General features: G+C 43.2%; 1 protein-coding gene across 1 annotated transcript; it reads right to left on the bottom strand.

The window, feature by feature from the left end:
* Positions 1-50: 50 nt before the first annotated feature.
* On the bottom strand, positions 51-14576 carry PSMD3 (proteasome 26S subunit, non-ATPase 3). Its single transcript, XM_061591109.1, has 12 exons — positions 14238-14576; positions 9144-9334; positions 8740-8877; positions 7318-7454; positions 7018-7208; positions 5460-5563; positions 5196-5310; positions 4461-4580; positions 4089-4192; positions 3155-3310; positions 1902-1952; positions 51-503 (listed from the first exon to the last, which is right to left on the bottom strand). The coding sequence occupies exons 1-12, from the start codon at positions 14416-14418 to the stop codon at positions 426-428; spliced, it is 1566 nt and encodes a 521-aa protein (XP_061447093.1). The 5' UTR covers positions 14419-14576; the 3' UTR covers positions 51-425.
* Between the last annotated feature and the right edge of the window lie 6511 nt (positions 14577-21087).

Genomic DNA, 21087 nt, shown 5'->3' on the forward strand with positions numbered 1-21087 from the left:
TCTGAAGACACCAAGACGACCGGTGCTCTAAACATTCTGGACACAAGGCATTTCATTTTCCCCAAACTTTTATTTAAAAGCCCTAAACAAAGTTTGACAAAAAATCTCCAACTGTAGTTACTCTGCCAGCTGGAGCTGAAGAGGGGTCCACAGTGCCACCAGATCTGTCACCCCCCACCTAAAAACTGGTAAGCACAATAGTGGATTCATTTAGTCCCTTGTGAGTACATCCATAACTGAAAACCACAAGGTGACCTTTAGTTTAGGGTTCTGTTTCCTCCACCAGAGCAGCTATGGGTTTTTTTCCTCTGTACCACCCCCAACATGCAGAATATAGAAAGGCAAGTTCTGGGTTGCAGCCAGTAGACAATGGTTTGTATTGGGCAAGAAACAAAAACAAGAACAAATGCAGCCACCCCAGAGCATCAAGGAAAACCGTCATCATCATCCTCTGCCATTTCCTTGGCGAATTCTAGATCCTGCTGCTCACGCTCCCGGCGCTCCTGAAAAGCAAAGGGCAACAATGTGAATTTTGTGAACAGGGAGTTCTGTAGGTTGATACTAAAAGGCACTTCCTCAAGGGAGAGCTAAGAGGTGACATCTTGTGCAACATTATGAACAAGGGTACAGCTATTTCCCCAAAACTGTGTTTACGAGCGGGTTGCAAGATGGCATACTTCTCTCCTTTTAAGCTGTTCATATGGTTGACACCTGTGTAATAGGGGAAAGATTTTGAACTGGGCAACAACTATTTTTGGGAGGGCTGTTAAATCTAAATGAATGGGGTCTTAAAGACACAGTTTATGTTGGGACTATTGTTTTAGTCACAGATAAACAGCATCCAAGTGCTCCTCCTATGGCTATGGCCTGCCCCACACCAAACACTGTTATATTACTATGAGCACAAAAACTGTTCAAAAGAGGGAGTTCAGACAATTCCCTCCGCCCACATTGGAAGAACATAAGAGGGAGGTTGCAGGGCCATGCAGGCTACTCCAGCCCAGCCCACCCCCTGCATGCTCAGTGTGTGTCAGAAGGGGTTCTACACATGTCATCAGTATACACAACTAAAGTGTCTTTTGGAAATTTTGTTTAAGCAAAGATAAACCTCAAGCCGTCACACTGACAAAAAAGAAAACAAGGAAATATAAACCCAAGCAGGGTTAAAAGCTGGGAAGCCTGTCAGAATTAGCAGCAAAACAAACTTCAAGTAGTCATAAGATGCAGTCACAATTCCTGCTAATACTAACTTTCATTTTAAAAAGGGAATTTTCTAGCCTTTGGTTACGAAGATATGCTTCAAAGTACATGGGCAGTATGTGCTAAAATCACAGATGCTACAGAAGATTGCTAAACATTTTTAGTAGCTGAGGGAAAGGGCTTCAGTGTCCTTGCTTCTCCTGTATTTAGCAAAACTACAATAAAAAATACAAAAAGAGCAAAGATTGTGGTTTAAATGGTGCAAACACACTCAATTTACAAAGCTCACAGAATCCAGCTTTTCTTGGCACGGAATTTTAATCTTATACATAGCCTAGAATATGGGAAAACAGCACTGGTTTAATAGGAACACTTGGTCTGACTGGAGTATGTGTGTTCTTACAACACAGTAATTCAATTAAAAGTTGTGGGATTGGCCAGCCAACCTTCCCCTCTGGGCTATGCATCTTCTTCGGCTCATGCAATGTAATAAACAGTTTCCAAGATTGGAGGATTAGGCAGCCACCATGCTAAGCAGTGAAAGTTATAAGAGATAATGATGATGGGAGGGTGATTAATAGAGATAATGATGATGGGAGGGTGATTTGCTAGTCTATGACAGGCTGAGGAATGACATCCTAGACCTACAGCCTAGTGAAAATTTGTGCCCTGACCCAAGTGGCTTTCTAGGCAATCCTCACCTCTGCAGACTCCAGGTCCTTGTTATAAGACTTCGGAGGAAACCTCATAGCCTAGAAACAAAAGAGGGAGTAAGATGAGGCAGACATTAATGAATTGGAGGCAGGTCTTATAGCAAGAAGCTTTGCCATAGAGACTTTCAAGAGCAGATGCAGTGGTACAAACAGGAGTTTTATAGGAACACTTCCCTGTTCTTTGCTTAAGACAGGTAGAGAAGCTCCATGCATCTTTCCCTAAGCTTTAGCTCTTTAGTTCCTGTCTCCCAGGATCCCTTTCTGCAACCACCATATCCCCTTCCCAAAGCTGGGGAAATCTAGATGCTTCATATCTTTTGTGATAAAAAGTAAACATTAGTATTTATATCAGAGGTGGGGAACTTTTTAGACCTTGCCGGCCAGACCTTTATCTCCCCATGGACTACCATTGACATGTGGGCAGATGGTGTGCAGGGAGTTCAGTCCTGCTTTCTGCAGGGTTTGGGTGCACCAGTGGGTTCCCTACATGTGCAGTGAGCTCAGTCTTATTTTCCAGCTGCAAGATCCAGCTGTGTTTCTATCTGTCCAGATCTGACATCAGATATGATGGCAAGTGAGCACAGTTTGGGAAAAAGAGCTCGGTGGCCTAAATTTGGTCCCGGGGGCCAGAGGTTCCCCACTGCGATTTATATTGTGCTTCAGACTGTTCAAAACACTTCACATGTTCTCAGTAATTCTTACACTATCAGGTAGGTAAATATTATATCCAAACTGCAGATGGAAGTGATGCTGAAAGATAAAGTTGCTTGCTTAAAGTCACTGAAAAGTCCACACTAGGTGTAAGATTCAAACTCAGGACTTCCTGATTCACAGCTTAGCCACTCCACCGTATCAGCCAGTCCCTTTGATAACAATTCCCTTGAAGAAAGTGCACAGAAATCTAGTTCTCATCCTTCCAATCTAGTTGCTGGATATCCCTAGGTATTAAGAGCCTTCAGTCTGGTAAGTAGCAGAGGAACACCTGAATGGTGGCATCAGCAAGTCTTGTTGATCATATTTGAAAAGTAGAAGTGTCTTGACACAGAAGACTGACCTCACTAAGGCTGCAATCCTTCTCCAGTTACCTAGGAGTAAGTCCCAATGATGCCAGTGGGGTATACTTCTGATGTAGGATTGTAATGGAACAGTTCCAATAGTAGGATTGAGGCTCCCCTCTTTTCTACCCTATGCAAATACAGGAATGCCCTCCATGGAACATCAATGCACACTTGGTTCTTTACCTTGACAGACATATTGTGAATGTCGAGGCAGAAAGAGATACGCTGGTGGAAAGCCAGCTGGGGTTCCCGTGTGGAGTAAATATCTGTCATCTCCTTGGACTGGACATAGCCCTTCTCGTGGTTGATGCTGGCTTCAATCACACCATCCCGAATGGCCTGGGAACCACAGATGAAGCAGCACAGAGTCAGTTGCCTTCAAATGACGATATCCTTAAGAGCAGACAGGCTGGCTGGTAAGATTTTAAACTGAAGCACTAAGAAGTTGATTTCTAGAGAGAGGTGATCGGAGTCAAGTCTTCCGAAGGGCCATGCAACTCATTCCAGATAAATGGTGGATTATTGGCTATGGGGAAGGCATTTGCCACACACTCAGGTCTACTCCCTATTTTATTATTCACATTATCAGGGTAAGTCCCACGCATTAACAAAACAAAACCACAATGGCATCTGAACCCTTTACTTTGGAGCTGTGAAGGAATTCTCCATCGTCAAGGCTGGCATAGAACTGCCTCACCCAGTTGCTCACTGTGCCTGGAAACAGACTGTGAACAGGCGTAGGCTTTCAGTAAACAGAGCAGGATGAGGGGGACAAATGACAGAGCAGGGGTGAACTTTACCTGACACAGTCTATACTGCCAAGAGCAACTCAAAAAGGTCCTTCAAGTGTTTCCTGCTCAACATTTAGAGCTGGAATATTCTATGTCAGGAAATCACAGCTTAAAGACAGACAGTTATCTGGATTATGGTAGGCCAAATCCTGATATTTTACAGCTCTTGTGAGACACTGAAGGTAAGTCTCCCTAATGGACTGGCAGACAAATTGCATTTGTTTCAAGACCCAGATGGTCACAGAGCTTTAATAGCCTTATGTAGTGAGAGGATAAGGGGGTATTCCCATTCAACTCAGTCTCAGGGTTTCACTGCAGACATTCACCTTGGCAACAATGAATTCAGCATCCTCTGGGCTATCCAGCTGCAACTTCTGGGCTATGTCAGCCAAGGAGATGCGCGAGTATGAAAGGCTGATCATGCGAACACCTTTGTGACAGACAGAAATAAAGCTTAAATAAAGTGCAAGTGGGGCGGACGCACTAAGGACATCCACCAGATATCTGCCATTTCTTCTCTCTGCAGGAGCAGGGATCTCCTCGTTATCTACACACCCCAAAGAAAAGGTGAAACAAAGGGGACACAGCCACTGGCAGCTCAAGAGCTGAGCTGGGTTTTTTGACCCTGCTCCAAACCCAATCCTCCATGCTGCTACGAGATGGGATGTCACAACTCTGAGAAACTGGCAGCCTCTCACCTGTCTTAATCACATTGTGCCTCAGCCGAATGATGAGGGTGTAGGTCCCATCTGCTTGGAACTTATCGCTAAACTGATCAAGGACCTGGTTGAACTTGGCTAGGTTCCCTGTCCGAACAGCTGTGATAACAGAAAGATGCAAGAGAGGATACAGGTGAAGTGTGGTACGTGTGTACACACACACACACACCCCACATGTAAATAACTACAGCCTAGGAATTCTAACTCATGTGCTACATTAAATTTCTGTCCTTGGTGACGCTTGATGCTTTGGATTAGCATGCAATGTGTCTAGGGGCTTCACTACATAAAAGATTCATGGTTACAAAGTACAAGGGCATCTGCATATTGCAAGATTAAAGAAACCATTTCTTCTGCTTTTTATATGCCCATTGCTGGGTACTTCCATATGCACATTGCCCTCATCACTTTTGTTTTATTGGAGGATGGGAAGTGGGCCATTGCTCTGTGCTCACAAGAGCAATCTAGTAAGAGATATATACACCTTAACTGTAAAACAAAAATAAGACCAGTTAGTTGAGTACATTTCAAATCAAAGAGATTACAAATTGTAAGAATATGACTATCTTTGAGTAATGTTTCAAATGGTCATGGTATTATTAATACTGATGTATTTCATATTTTTGCATTTTAGTTGGAGATTCTAGTGCACCAGTATCATTGGCCACTGTCTTTATCAGACCGTTAAGTAGGACCCTCAGCCATGCTACTTACCCTGTGTCAAGAGGAAGTAGGGCATAAGGGATCTTTTCAGAGATGGCTGCCGAAACTGCAGTCTGTCAGGGATCTCACCTAATAGCAGCTCCACAACTATCAGCAGCTTATGGACCTAAGATGTAAATACAAGAGACCCATTTGTCCTGTTACTTAACCACAAAGCAATATTAGAGATGGCTGTGAGTTCTGTGTGAATGACAGATGTACTTTCTTCTAATCACCACTCCACTGCGCCACCTGGAGGAGCCAAGTCCCACTCACCGTCTGTTTGAAGCCAACAGCTGTGTGTTGTGGTGCTTTCCGCAGGGCATTTGTCATGGTTCTCCGAGCTTCAGAATATTCCAGCTGAATAGCCTTGATGCGGCCTGGAAGGGAAGAGGAACTTGACACTAGGAATGGTTGGTGTAGATATAACAAATTAAGGCTGCCTCTGGATGACAGCTTCCCCCATGACTGATTTTGCACTGCACTGGGGGTGGGGAATGGATTGGAAGGTCCCTCAAGAAAGGGTTATTCAAACAAGTGAGGGTTTTGTGCTATAGTCACTCTTGTGCACTGTGTCACCCATGCTGATCCTGCCAATCCTTATTCTCCATGTAGTTTGTGGCTGGCAGGTGCCTCTATCAGTACACATGACACACTCCAACACCCTCTCGTCTAAGAGTATCCTAAGAAACCAATTCAACTTGCAAAAAGAAAAAAAAAGGACATGTTTCCAATTAGGCCTAGCCCAGCTTCTGTACTGGCAAATCTGGACTACCCTGGCCAAGTCTGGTCCAAGGTTCTTTGTTGCCCTGGATGAATTAAAATTCCGCCACCCTCTCTATCTTGCATCTCACTACACATTGAGTGGCATAACAATGGCAGATGAGATTAAAAAAATCCTTGACTGATCTACTTTCTCATTTTTAACATCTATCACTTTTTTACTCCCTCCGCTTTACAAGGATACTATGCCCTAAACAGCCAACGGAGAGCTGAAGGCTCTCAACGGGATTCCCTGGAATGCAGCATATAAAAAACCTAGCACATGAGCTGCTAAGCTGCCTCTAGGCATGCCACTCCAGAAGTACAGGCAATGCAGGTATAAGGAACCTCTGCTTATTTTGTTAAGGTTGAATTTCTAGTATTTGTTTTTCTGTCTTCTATATTTATCCTTGTAATTTGCTTTTGAGTTCCTCATTTGGAAGAAAAGCAATATATTTCAAAATAAGTGAATAATTAGTGTTTTCAGAAAACACTGCAGTAAATGAACAGAGAAAGGAGAGGACATGGAGAAATTCCTCTGCACCCTGAAGTCTTAAGAAGCTGGAAAATGAACATTTTCAAGTTCTTTCTCTGTTATTCAGATAACCTTAAACCAAAGGTTGCTTGATAGGGCTGCACATGAATCTGGACATCAGTGTTAATAACAGACAAATGTCACATTTGGTATCTGGTGTTGAAACTGGCATACTGTGAATCTTTGCATTTTTTATTTTTTAACAAAGCACATTTCTAGTCCCCAGGGCTATAGAGAGAAGCTTGAAAACACATGGGCAATTGTTGTAGGATTTCAGGAATCTGAGGGGCAGTGAGCAGGACTTCAAGTTTGCATAGAAACCTATTTCTTCCTTTTGCCTACCAGAAACAGAATAAATTATGCAAATGAGAGTGGCTAATGTACCTAAGCTTCTCAAGGTAATGGTTATTTCAATTTCTTTGCACACAAAAAATATGACAGTATAACACAGATTACACAGGTGCCTATTATTTTGAGTTCCATGTTTGACTTCAGCCCATCTGGGATCTCAAGAAAGGCTCAAGTGCTGTCTCTCACCTGTGTAGTAGAGGTACCTGGCCCACTCATTGTTGTTTGCCTGCTCAGGGAACACTGATTTGGAGACCAGCTTTTCTGCCTGGTCGTACAGGTCATAGTGAAGATAGTTCCTCAGCAGCAGATTCAGGAGGGTAGCCTGGCCATCTGCATCGTGGCGAAGTGTTGCTGTCCTTAAGCGGGCATGAAGGAAGCTTTGAAAGGAGAAGGAATGAACAGCGATTGTGTCAGTAAGATGCTTGGGGTAAAAATATTACAAAGGAGGAAAGAAGAGGGGCAAATGGCAACATCTTACAGACTTACCTCCTGACCACATCTAGCTTGTTCAAGAACTCATAGATGCGAGCATGGTAGTAGTAACACTTGGCCACCACCAAATCAAGTGCTCGGCGGTTTTGAGGACTTATTTTTTGCATCAGATCATCTGAAACTTTCTGGGCCTGAATGAAAGAGATTTCACATGGAAGATTTGTACTACTGCACACATGAATTCCTAATAGCGACATTTATGGCTTCAAAACAACATCTACTTACATCAATTTTTAAACAAGGTCTGCAAGAAGCACCCCAGTTTGCTCTTTATGCCTCTCACAGATATCTTGATAGCAGCAAAACAAGTTCCATAAATTACAAAATCAGAGTCAATCCAAGGGAGCCCTTGGTCGTCTCTGAGCAGAGTTTGCTCAGGTCCACTAGGGGCTGCAAGGGTTCTAATTTCCACTGCCCTTAAAATCCCAGGCTCTGAGATCCAATTACACTACATCGCTAAAACTGAAAGAAAAAATCCAATCACAAAACCCAAGAAAAACAACAAACAAGTTGGGAAATGAAATGTATAAAAATAACTGCTCAAATATTGTACAGCTAAATATATATATATATTTATAACCAGAAAAAATTAAAAACAAATACCTTGATACATAAACAATGGACAAACAAAACATGTTTATATATTAACCAATTACAGGTCTTATTCTTCAGTGGTACATTGTCACAGTTACACATTGGTGTTTGTCATACAGAAGCATTTTTGTTTGTTTATACATCAAGGTATTTATTTTCAAGGTTATAAGATCCGATACAGTTGCAAATATGATTTCCCCCCAAGCCTGTCTGTTTAGAAAACATGCTTCATCCAGCATGCTTCAAATAGTGCTTGGTTCTGGATGTACATGTATAAAGCCTGTGTGCACAGATTTGGGAAATATTGGGCATTCGGGGAAGATCATAGACTATTTGGGGCAAAAGGCGTATTAGCAGACAAGCAGTCAAGAGAGAGACTGAGATCGGTGTTAAAGGTCACTTTGCATGAACCACCACTAGCTTAGGTTGTACAGGTCTTTATACAAAGGTATTGTCTAATTCAGATAGATGAGAGAGGTGCATTGTAGGAAATGCCTAATTGAGGCAAATGATGTGAGCACGTCCCGTGATATTTTCTTTTTGGTCTAAAGTTGTTGTCCATATTAATTTTGTATTGAGGATGTCTATGTACTTTGAGGATGTTTATGTACTTTTAAATTATATTCTTGTTACATGGGGATTAACAGCATGGCAACAATACTAGACTTTACATGCCCTAATGGTCACCAAGATATTAGAGCCTGGAAGAAAAAATACCTGCCAACTACTATTGGTGATGATCTAAACACTCTTGCTACATTTGCACGTACTTTCTAGAAACACCAACTTCATCTGGATACATATTTGGACAGTATATATTACCTCTTGGTAGCGCTTGCTATTCATTAGATAGATGACCAGGAGTAGCTGGAGATATGCTTCTACCTCTGGCAGGAGAGGAGTGGAGGCTGCCTTTCCTGTGCGGGGCCGGAACTGTAGGTCAGCTTCTGTGTCCATAGGCTGTAAAGCGAGTAAGAGAGACGTGATCAGGTTAGTGAGAAGCTATCATCCCACCCTCACCTTAATTTCACATTAATTCCTTAGGGAACCATATGGTGCCCGCCTATTGCAATTCAAGAACTAGGAAATCTTGAAATTAATCACAGATGACGCAGAGTAGCAAAACACAGAGCACTGATTAATTGGGCCCCAAAAGGGGAGTTTTCCAAAATAAATCCACAAAAAATTCAGTATCCAACCCTCCTGTAAAACCCTTTTGGACTTGCCTCCTCCAGGAAGCTGATGAGGAAGTCCCGCACAGCACTGTTAGATGTGAAAAAGCCATTGATGGCTTTCTGGAGCACGTTGGGGTTGAGGCGGCGGGAAGTAGAGGGCAATGCCCTCAGGGCACGCAGGACATATCGTGGCTCCTTCCCAGAAACGGCTTTCTCCAGCTGCTTCACATGCTCCTTAATGTCTGCAACAACCAACAAAGAAGAGCACACTCAATTAGAAAAACAGTCTAAGCAATACTACTGGCTGAACATTTGAGCAAAAACCTCAAAACTAAACTGAAACCACAAAACCCAAGGAAGCTCCTACAGTTGTATCAGGCAGTCTATGGACTCTAAAACAAGGATCTCCAAGCCCTCCAAACAACAGCATTTACTCAAATCCTCAACTGATAAAAGGAAGCTATTCACTATATTTGGAGGAACTGTGAATTAAAGTAGGATGGATTTACATGAGCAAGGTACGTGGCTGGTTATCAGGGATTAGATGCAGACTCCTGTTCAAATATCCTTCCCTTCCCCATCCCCCCATTATGTAGTCATTCTTCTTAATGTATTAAAAGTTCTGTTGTAATAGCACTGCCTACACTGCTGAAGCACTGGATCAGGGGCAAAAACAATGTTAGAGCAGACAGCAGCGATGGGTCCTTCTGGGTACTGAGGCCCTAGAAGCTGCCCAAAGGTGTCAGGCAGTGATGCTGGCAATGCTGCATGCAAATTCAGTAGAAACAAGATGAGATGCAGGAATGTTACCAAAGTAGTTACAGACAGCTTAAGAATTATAGAAAAATAAGCACGTTTGAGAAGAAAGCTTCAAAAGAAGGTGTATGAGAGAGTGTACAGTGGTGCTTTAGAAACCAACTGGATTATCATGCAAGACCTTTCTTAAGGCTGCAAGACTTCAAGAACATTTGAAGTCAAATGAGTTATCCCTTTTCACCCTTTAACCAATCCCTGTTGTGTTCACAGGGAGGATACACAGTGTATTACTTGCCCACCATTTCAATATGTGTTTATAGGAAAACTGGATTCCAACCCATGTTGGTTCTTATGCATGCAACTGGAGGCAGTTCTATGTCCACTTCATGCATCCAATGAGGTCTTGCCACAATAATCCACAGCTCCTGCTGCAAGGCACGAGCTAATCTAAGATGCAACTGTACTTCTGATCTTAAAACAAGAGGTTCATCCATAGCGAATTTCTCTGAATGCCCAGATTTACACCCCCATTATTTGATGTTCCCAATTTGTCAACTCTGAACCACTTCTATCTCTTCTCCTCTGCAAAACCACTCTTCTCAGTGTTTTAAAATTATAATTTGAATTTGTCTTTATTTTAGCATATTTGCCAAGCTCTCTGGAACAGCCCTGTGCTCTTTCTGTGTCCTCTACAGCAGGGATGAGAGTTCCCAAGCATGCACCCTTGCTTTTAAAATTTAAAACATGTTGCGGGGAGATATGACAGTACTCTTCATGTACATGAAAGGTTGTCACACAGAGGAGGAACAGGATCTCTTCTCGATCGTCCCAGAGTGCAGGACATGGAATAATGGGCTCAAGTTGCAGGAAGCCAGATTTCGACTGAACATCAGGAAGAACTTCCTAACTGTTAGAGCCAGACGACAATGGAACCAATTACCTAGAGAGGTAGTGGGCTCTCTGACACTGGAGGCATTCAAGAGGCAGCTGGACAGCCATCTGTCAGGAATGCTTTGATTTGGATTCCTGCATTGAGCAGGGGGTTGGACATGATGGCCTTATAGGCCCCTTCCAACTCTACTATTCTATGATTCTATGGTCCACAGGTCTTCAGTTAAAAAAACGATCACACAAGACAGAAGCCAGTCCACCTCTGCTCCACAGAGCTCACAGTGCAATCCTATACATATCTGCTCAGAAATAAGTTCCAAGTTCAATGAGGCTTACTTCCAGGTTAGTGTGTATAGCCTTAGTTAGTATACCACTGGCATGAAATCTAGTATCTAGATTACAAAAGTGCTCTACTGTACTTCTGATGAGAAGTCAGAGTCATGCCCACTTTCTTCCAGGAAGAGTGTTCACTCGCTAGTCTTCTTTACTGCAGCTTATTTATGGGCTATGTTTTTTGTTTTTTTAATCTGCTCAGAGAGATTCATAACACACCAAACAGAAGACTTAGAACAGAGTAAGACAAACAGATACCCTGTTACAAAACTGGCATCAGCAAACAATGTCCTCCTGCAACGGGTTTAAAATAAACACTCTTAAACAAGTCCTGGAAAACAACGCAAGGATGAGCACTAGGAAGTCTTTTTTAGAAACGGAATTGCAGAGTTGCAGGTGTTCTATTACAGAGGCCATTTTTTCATTAACACAACCTAACCAGAAGATGGAAACTGGAGTGGGACATCTGTTGATCTTAAACTTTGTATGTGTTCATCCTGTTCTACCTCCAAGAAGCACACACTGTGTTTATACATGTTAACTTGGATGCAAATTACTCATACTCCTAAATATGCATGAAAAGAACAGGGTGAAAACACACAAGCCATACTTACCTAGAATTTACTTAAAGGAAACATGAATAGATCCTGGCTTTAAAAACTTATTATTCTGCCCAGGATCTCAGAATAATGGTACATATTAGGATTGCTGCAGGAAACACCAGCATCTTCTGTGCATACAGACAATGTTAGCCATCTCTCTGTGTACCTGGGACACCTGAACGGCTGAATTTTCCCCAAACAACATATTCACAAGTTCTCCACCTGATATATTTGTGGGAAATTCTGATGCTACACCAATTCACCTGCAGCAACTGTGACCCTGCCCTCCATGAGTTACATAGCCGGACAAGCATTTAAACAAAGGTGTGTGTTTTATTGTGCAAGGCCAATACTCCAACCTCTGCACTACAATGGCTATATACACACCATACATCAAAACTACACCCCCCAATAATCCTGCAAACTGTAGCTTCTCCCCCCCCCAATAGAAATCCCAGGGATGGTGTAAAAGCCGGAATGGAACGGAACAGGCCAGAACGGGCCCTTTATAAAGGAAATTGATGCCAAAAACACTGGGATGTGTTAGAGACACTTGAGAACAACATTTAGGAACAAAAACCATTCCGATAGGATTTTTATTAACCCTTTAACAACCAAAATGCCCTCCGGAACAGAATGAAACAGCCCGGAACGGCGACTTCCCAGCGAGCCAGACCTCCAAAATTCACCAGTCCCACATGACTACATGGGATGCATGCAATAGGACACAAAACTTCCACAAAAACCATGTTCCGATACCCGTTCCAGGCTATAATACGCTTTTACATAAAACAGCCCGGAACGGCGACTTCCCAGCGAGCCAGACCTACCAAATTCACCAACCACACATGCTGCTGCCTCTCCTTTTGTTGGGAAATGGGAGACAACATAGGATGACCCAGGAACCTCTGGGGTGATCAGCAATACCCTTTCTTGCTGTTTGTAGGTCCACTAAGCAGCACTATCGGTGCTGCCACCAGGTTGCAAATGGCTAGTGAATTGGAGAGAGAGAGAGAAAGAGAGATTGGAGGGGCAAGTTGGCTGGCTTTTACTCATGGCTTTTCTGCTGTAGGTAATGAGAGAAGACACTGCTTGCTGCCACTGAGCCACCTCCACAGTATAAATATAGCATACCTGGGCTGTTGCCTTTTTGGTCTGAAAAAATAAGGGATCATCCTGTCTCTGCAGAGACCAGCAGATCTTATAGGGCCCCTAGTGGGAAGAAGAGTAAACTGCAGCTATTCTCTAGCACCAAAAGTTATCTGCAGTTGCATTCAATACTAGTACAGCTTACTACAAAAACCTTGCTAGGAAAGAAAAACAACAATGTACTATTATGTTTTCACACACATACCTCATTAATCATTACTAGAGCTGCCAACTAAGTAATAATATTTATTGGAGCAATTTGTTTTGCAGTTAAATTTGCATACTATCAACATTTCATTCAGGATGTTTTGTGTAGATGACTGTATAATTTATAAATAAACACTACCGCTCTTTGGAATGAAAGGTCATCTTTAATATATATTACAGTAACATAAGAGAATCAAAGTATTCACAAAAATACAGAAGCGTGCCCTTAACTTTCAGTAGTACCAATTTAAATTTATCAAATATAATTTGTCTCTATTGTTAAATTAACTGAAATTTATTTGGCTATATACCACTGAAAACAATTGGAGCGCATAGCACAAATCTTTGCTTTTGTGTATGCAAGTGAAAGTGGTTGCTGTGAAAGCTTGTGGCCCAGAGCCACAAGTTATGCATGACTGGTGCATTTGATTGACTTGGCTGGTTCAGATGTTGTTGTGGGCTCTGTTCAGAAAGATGTATTATTGCATGGAACGTGGCTTATGTGGAAGTTTTGTGTCTTACTGCATGCATCCCATGTAGTCATGTAGGACTGGTGAATTTCAGAGGTCTGGCTCACTGGGAAGTCATCGTTCCAGGCTGTTTCATTCCGTTCCAGAGGGTATTTTGGTTATTAAAGGGTTAATAAAAACCCTATCGGAATGGTTTTTGTTCCTAAATGTTGTTCTCAAGTGTCTCTAACACATCCCAGTGCTTTTGGCATCAATTTCTTTTATAAAGGGCCCATTCCAGCCTGTTCCGTTCCGGCTTTTACACCGTCCCGAATCCCCAGCACCTTTAAACTACAACTCCTAAGATTTTTGGCTGGAGGTACATGCTTTAAATGTATGGTATTTACACTGCAATTGTATCCCAAAGTCTCACCCTCCGCAGGGTGGAGGAACGATAGCAAAGGGATATTGTTGCCTTGCCTCACCCCTTCAACCAGATGATGGTTCCATACTTAAGAAAAGAACTCCCGAGGCTTGGCCCTAGTAACTACTACTACCACCACCATCACCACCTCCTCCTCCATACTGTATACAGAATTGGCCAATAGGCGCTAAATGGTCGGCCAGCCACGCCCTTAACGAACCCACAAAGGGGCTGTTGGGGGGCTTCTAGCCACGCCTCTTTCAGCACCGCCGCGCGCCCCACCTCCACGCTTTCCTTTTTCACCTGCTGAAGAGTTTGTCTCCCCCCCACTCACCTTCGAGCGTGACAGCGTCGAGCTCGCGCTGCGACTTTTCCCCCGAAGCGGGCTCGGCCGGACCCGCCTCCTCTTGCATCTCAACATCGGCGGGCGGTGGGGGAGGCTGAGGGGGCTCCGCGGGTGCGGGCTTGGCCTTTTCTGCCCCGGCGCGGCGCCGAGAGCCGCCTTCCTGCTTCATGGCTTCACCTTCCACACGCACACACCGGCTACGGCCGTGACTGAGCAACAATCGCAGGGGACGACGGGAGAACTAGAGCAGACTCGACCAGCCGATCGCCGAGGGGCCGTCGTAGACAAGAACCGCGGATGGATTTTCAGGCTATCTCCATGATAGGAAGCCATAGAGACAGAAAGATAGAGTGGAACACACGCCTCGCCTTCCGGCTTGAGGGGGTGGGTAATTCATCCTTTACACTGTTTTAGGGAGAAAGGATCGGAGCATCTGTGCCCGATAGTGAATAAAACAGGAAGAGGGGGCGGTAGGAAGGGTATGGCAATTTAATTGCACTGATCCTTGCTGCAAGTAGAGGTATTTGTGTGTGTGACAATCCACGTACCTTTCTGTGGAAATAAGAAACCAACGCAAATAAAAAAGTGTGCCCGGTGGGTTAATAACTTATAGCGAACTCCTGTGCATATTTACTCAGACGTGAAGTCCCAGTGGATGTGGGACTTACTCTCTTGTAAGTATAAGGTTTCAGTCTTACATTGCAGCTTTTTAAATCGTTGATTAACAACCCTTACTGTACAAAAGGTGTCTAATGCGTCTTACATATTCTTAAACACGTAATTATTGTATTTAAAAACAAGTCGTTTTCAGAGACGAGTTAAGGCTCATGTATTAGAAAGCATGGAAACGGGCTGTGCACACAACATACATTTAAAGCACATGCACCCTAAGGAATCCTGGGAACGGTAGTTTACCCCTCACAGATGTACAATTCCTAGCACCCTTAACAAGCAACAGTTCCCAGGATTATTGGGGGAGGTACTTTAAAGATATGCTGTGTGCAAGTTAAGGTGCCTGTATTAACTTACACACACGTTCTTCATTTTGCCTATTGTGCTGTTTTAGGACTCTGCCTCCTTGCCCCCACACATTCCCTTTCTTGATTTTTCAGAGCCATTTCTCTCTTTCTGCAGGCTGGGATCAACACTGAAACAGGAGTCAGTGTTATGTCAAACTTTATGATGGATGCTTTTCAGTTCTCAACTCTTCATTCTGACAACTAATGCATAACTTATCTCTTAAACTGCAGATTCCAACAAAGTAACTAAGTACAATCTAAGTGGAATATTGGACTTGCTTTGTTTGTAAATTCCAAAAATATGACTTCTTTTTAAACAGAGACAACCTGTTGAAAAGACCAGTCATATGCATGTTTGATCATAAATACAGGATTCCTTCCTTTCTCTTGCTGAGTTGTACTTTGCTTCATGATGAAATAACATGTGCCTAAATGCCCATCTGCTCCTGGTCTTGCTTCCTTCTGTGACCCTTGCTCCCCACCCGTTACAGCTTGTTATTACAAATATATGCTATTCTCCCTAACCTGTTATCATTATTATATTTTAAATTTGTGTAGCCTGTGCTGAAGCTTGACACAACTTACAACATACAAAACAGAAAATACAATTAAAAATATATAAATACAATTACTTAATAATGTCAGTAACTCACTCTGCATTATACATAGCTATATATCATTCATTGGCGATCACTCGTGGCCGAGTAAGATTGTCTTCCAAGATAAGGTCTTTAACAGTGGGTCCGTAAGTGACTGTGGAGGCCAATTCTGGATCCACACAGCCTCCCACAGTGAGGACATAGGTTTCCAGATGGAAGATGGTCACGATGAGGATTTGCTTGACGTGCCTTCCGCTTAGCTCGTTTGTCCCTTTCGCCTTATACTTGTGCTTCTTCAAAGTCCATAGCACCTTTGATAATGGCCGACCTCCAATTGGGACGCTCATGGGCCAAGGCTTCCCAGTTCTCGATGCTTATGTTACATTTTTTAGATTCGCTTTGAGAACATCTTTAAACCTCTTTTGCTGTCCACCGATATTCCGTTTTCCATCCTTAAGTTGGGAGTAAAGTAGCTGCTTTGGAAAACGGTGATCAGGCATTTGAACAACATAGCCGGTCCAGCGAAGTTGATGTTGGAGGATCATTGTTTCAACACTGATGGTCTTTGCATCTTCCAATACGCTAACATTAGTCTGCCTATCTTCCTAAGTAATTTGCAGAATTTTCTGGAGGCAGCATTGGTGGAATCTTTCAAGAAGTTGGGAGTGGCGTTTATAGATGGTCCATGTTTCACAGGTGTACAGTAAGGTCGGTAGTACTATGGCTTTGTAAATAAGCATTTTGGTCTCCCTGCGAATATCCCGATCCTCGAACACTATGCTTCATTCGGGAGAATGCGGCACTCGCAGAGCTCAGACGATACTGAATTTCAGCGTTGATGTCAGCTTTTACAGAGAGATGGCTGCCAAGATAAGAAAAGTGATCGACATTCTCCAGCATCGCACCGTTAAGCTGGATTGATGGTGCTACAGAGGGATTGGTTTGCACTTGCGGATGAAGCACTTTGGTGTTTTTGATGTTAAGCGAGAGGCCAAGCTTTTTGTATGCTTCTGCAAAGACATTTAGGATAGTTTGAAGATCTTCCTCTGAATGTGTGGAGACTACATTATCCGGCATATTGAAGTTCTGTGACAGAGGTTGTAATAACCTTACTGTTTGCTTTCAGCCTACTGAGATTAAGAAGCTTTCCATCTATTCGATATGTGATTTCCACACCAGTGGGAAGTTTCCCCTCAATAAGGTGTAGAATCATGGTGATGAAAGTAGCAAATAAGGTCGGAGCAATGACACATCCCTCTTTGACACTTGGTCCCATTTTGAATAGATCACTTTGAGAGCCATTGTTATCCAAAATTGTTGCTGTCATGGAGGAGTCGCAAAATATTCACAAATTTATCAGGGCATCCAATTTTCAGAAGGATGGTCCTGAGAGCAGTTCGATTTTCAGTATCAAAGGCCTTAGTCAGATCAATAAATGCCATATACAGAGGTCGGTTTTGCTCTCTGCACTTTTCTTGAAGCTGTCATGCAGTGAAGATCATGTCCACTGTCCCCCTGGAAGGGTGGAAACCATTTTGGGATTCAGGGAGGATGTCTTCTGAGATAGGTAAGGAGGCGATTTGCGAGGATCCTTGCAAGGATTTTACCTGAGGTAGCTAGGGAGATGCCTCGGTAGTTCCCACAATCTGTTCTATCACCCTTCTTGAAAAGAGTGATAATTATGGTATCCCTAAAGTCTTCCGGGATCTCCTCTCTAATCCAGATTTTTTCGATGAGCTTATGAAGTTGTTGTGTAAATTCAGGCCCACCTTCTTTAAAGACTTCAGCAGGAATCCCATCAGGTCCACTAGCTTTGTTATTCTTCATTTGATTAATGGCTTTACTGACTTCATCCAAATTAGGGGATACTGCAAGCTCATCTCTAATTTGTTGTTGTGGGATTTGCGAGAAGACCTCATCAGCCACAATAGAGTTACGATTAAGGAGGTCATGGTAATGCTCTTTCCAATGCAGTGCAATAGACTCTTTGTCCTTTAGAAGTTTGGTACCATCTATTGAGCATAAGGGATTTGTACCATAATTTGTTAGTCCGTAGATGGCCTTTGTGGCATTAAAAAAGCCCCATGCATCATGAGCATCTGCAAAATGCTGGATTTCTTGAGCTTTCTTTATCCACTTTACCCAAGCAGCTGCCGACATGAACACAAACAGATTTTTATGCACTACTTTTTTCAGTGTTTCCAAAAGTAGCAATATAGCCAGTGATGGACTCATAACAACTATCTGCCCAGTTACCAATGGAAAATAACCACTACCATCCAAGATCTGTAAACCTCTGGCCAAGTCCACCACAAATGAAATAAAGTTCCCAACTTTCCCACACTTCCTCCAACTTTTAAGCAGTATCTGCTTGTTAGTATGGAGAAGCCATACTGGTGTCAGATGCCATCAGTGAACTATCTTCAGAGCAAACTCCTTAACTCTTGCAAAGGTTGTGTGTAGCAGCTGCTGATCCAGATTTCCAGTAAATCTTTAAGGATGTCTTAAAAACCAATGATGAACAGGCTATACAAATTGCCTTGGGGAGAGGACTCCAGAGCTGCAGGGCCACAACCCATAAGATTCTGCTCCTCTTATGCACCAGCCTGACAGCTCATTGGTAGACCATACAACCTGGTCCCAGATGACAGGGCTCAGACAGATTCATATGGGTGCAGGTGGCCCTTCAGATAGTCTGGTTCCAAACCATTTAGAGCTTTAAAGGCTACTACCCCTAAACTGGGCATGGAAACCAATAGGCAGACAACATAACAGGGAGGTCATAGTTCAATGGACAGTCCCACATTTAATCCCTGGCATTTCCAGGTAGGGCTGAAGAGCCAATGCCATTCAGTATAGTCAATACTGAGCTAGATGGGCCCATGATCTGATTTGGTATAAGGCAGATTCCTGTGTTCCTGTAACTGGCGCAAAATAAGTATAAAAATGTAAATGTACTGCCTTCGATTCTGACTTAAGGTGACCCTATGTATAGGGTTTTCCTGAGGCTGAGAGGCAGTGACTGGCCCAAGGTTACCCAGTGAGCTTCATGGCTATGTGGGGATGCGAACCCTGGTCTCCCAGACCATAGTCCAACACCTTAACCACTACACCACACTGGCTCTCCAAAATAAGTGTAATGTGATCTCAATGCCTAGCTCCTATAAGTGACCACATACTGTACCAACTGAAATTTCTGTCCTTAGGACAGCTCCATGTAGAGTGCACTACTGTAGTCTAGCCTGGATATTAACTTAAGCATGTCTCACCGGGGTGAGGTCTGCCTTCTCTAAATATGACCACTGTGGAAAAATGAGCCACAGCAGGTAAAAAGCACCTTTGGGCACCTTCAAAGAGAGCTCTCTCAAACAGTGTAATTGGCCTTTTAAGGGGACTGCAACCCCATCCAGGGCCAGTTGTACCATACCATCCCAATCAACAGATTTCCTAACTCACAAGACTTCCATCTTCCCTGGATTACGCTTCAGCTTGTAAGTCTCGTAATAGCAGTAGTAATAATCACCTTCTACCCATTGTTGAGAAAGATGGCAAAAAAGTTTTTTTGAAGTGAAGTAGTGTTCCAAAGTCAATGCACATATAAAATTCAGGTTATGTGTTCTCAGGAAATCTAGCAACATGTTTAGGGAAAGGGAAGTGGGGGGAAAAACAGGATACTGACATGAGGAATAAACACTGCCTGACTCCTCAATCATGGAAGTAGATGCTTAAATATCTTTCACTGTTCCCTGAACTGAAAGCATATGCAATAGAAACAGTTGAGTGATGCCTGTTAAAATTTTGTTCTTTAAGAACATAAGAAGAGCCTGCTGGATCAGGCCAGTGTCCCATCTAGTCCAGCATCCTGTTCTCACAGTGGCCAACCAGGTGCCTGGGGGAAGCCCGCAAGCAGGACCCGAGTGCAAGAACACTCTCCCCTCCTGAGGCTTCCGGCAACTGGTTTTCAGAAGCATGCTGCCTCTGACTAGGGTGGCAGAGCACAGCCATCACAGCTAGTAGCCATTGATAGCCCTGTCCTCCATGAATTTGTCCCCATGCAGGGAGTTCCAAAGGGTACCTGCTGAAGGATTTCTAACAAGCGCAGGAGTGTTATGCACCACAATACACATTACCATGCGCGGGGGGAGAGGGGGGGTTAAGGAAACTGAGTCAATCTAAAACTGCCCCACTGCCAAAAGAGGTGCCCCCCTGCGGGGGCTGGGGGAGCGGCCGGGGTCTAGCCCGCCCTTCACCAGCCCACTCTTTGGGCACGACCCCCAACCCGAGGCGGCTAAGCGAGGGCAGAAGGGCTCAAGTTACAAAATACAGTTAACATCAGAATTTTTACTTTGGAGCAGTAATAATAACCCCAAAAACTATGAGAAAATAAATTCCTTTTTCTTGTACAATGGCTATATTAATTTCACTGAGCGCCCTCTGGTGTTAGTACTATGGAAATGTGTTCACCCATCACTGCATCCCAGATGTCAAATGTGGGATGGGCCAGGTAGCTCATATAACTGATCAGCGCTGGTTATCTTACTTGCTCATTCCAGGGTCACATCAAGATGTTGCTTCTTACCTTTAAATCCCTAAATGCTTGGGACCCAAATACCCTATGGATTGCCTTCTCCTGTATGTACCCTCCCATACAATATCCCCAATGCTGACAGTTTTTACATTTATTAGGACTGTTACTATCATTTTGGTTGCAAATAATTATATATCGAACAAATGGAAAGCTTTTTAATCTTTTTAATATCACTGTTAAAGACCTTACCCTGGAAGACAATCTTACTTGGCCACGAGTGATCACCAATTGGTAGAAGTAGCATGAACTGAAAGGCAGAAGAATTTCAGTAAATGGCTGGATTGCCAAACTCTGGTAGCTCATTTTACATGCGATGATGATGATCTTAATTTATTACCCACCCTTTACCCCGAGGTCCTAGGGCAGGTTATAACAATTTAAAATACAGCATTAAAAAGAATTTATAATCACAGCATATGCAACGCTGCAGAGCTAGCAGAGGACCTAAAGAGGGCAAATGTGCAGATACTTGGATGCCTTTCATAATGTATATTGGCAAAGGTACCCCCTCATTGATCCCGCCTTCAGTGAATGAGGCCCTCTGGAGAAACATATGTCCGCAGATTCATTTATGCTTTAATGTCTTGCAATAGAAGTGTGAACTCAAAAAGGAAAATTGGTACTGTAACAAG

The sequence above is a fragment of the Rhineura floridana genome, chromosome 11 (genome assembly GCF_030035675.1).
Source record: "Rhineura floridana isolate rRhiFlo1 chromosome 11, rRhiFlo1.hap2, whole genome shotgun sequence".
NCBI lineage: Eukaryota > Metazoa > Chordata > Lepidosauria > Squamata > Rhineuridae > Rhineura > Rhineura floridana.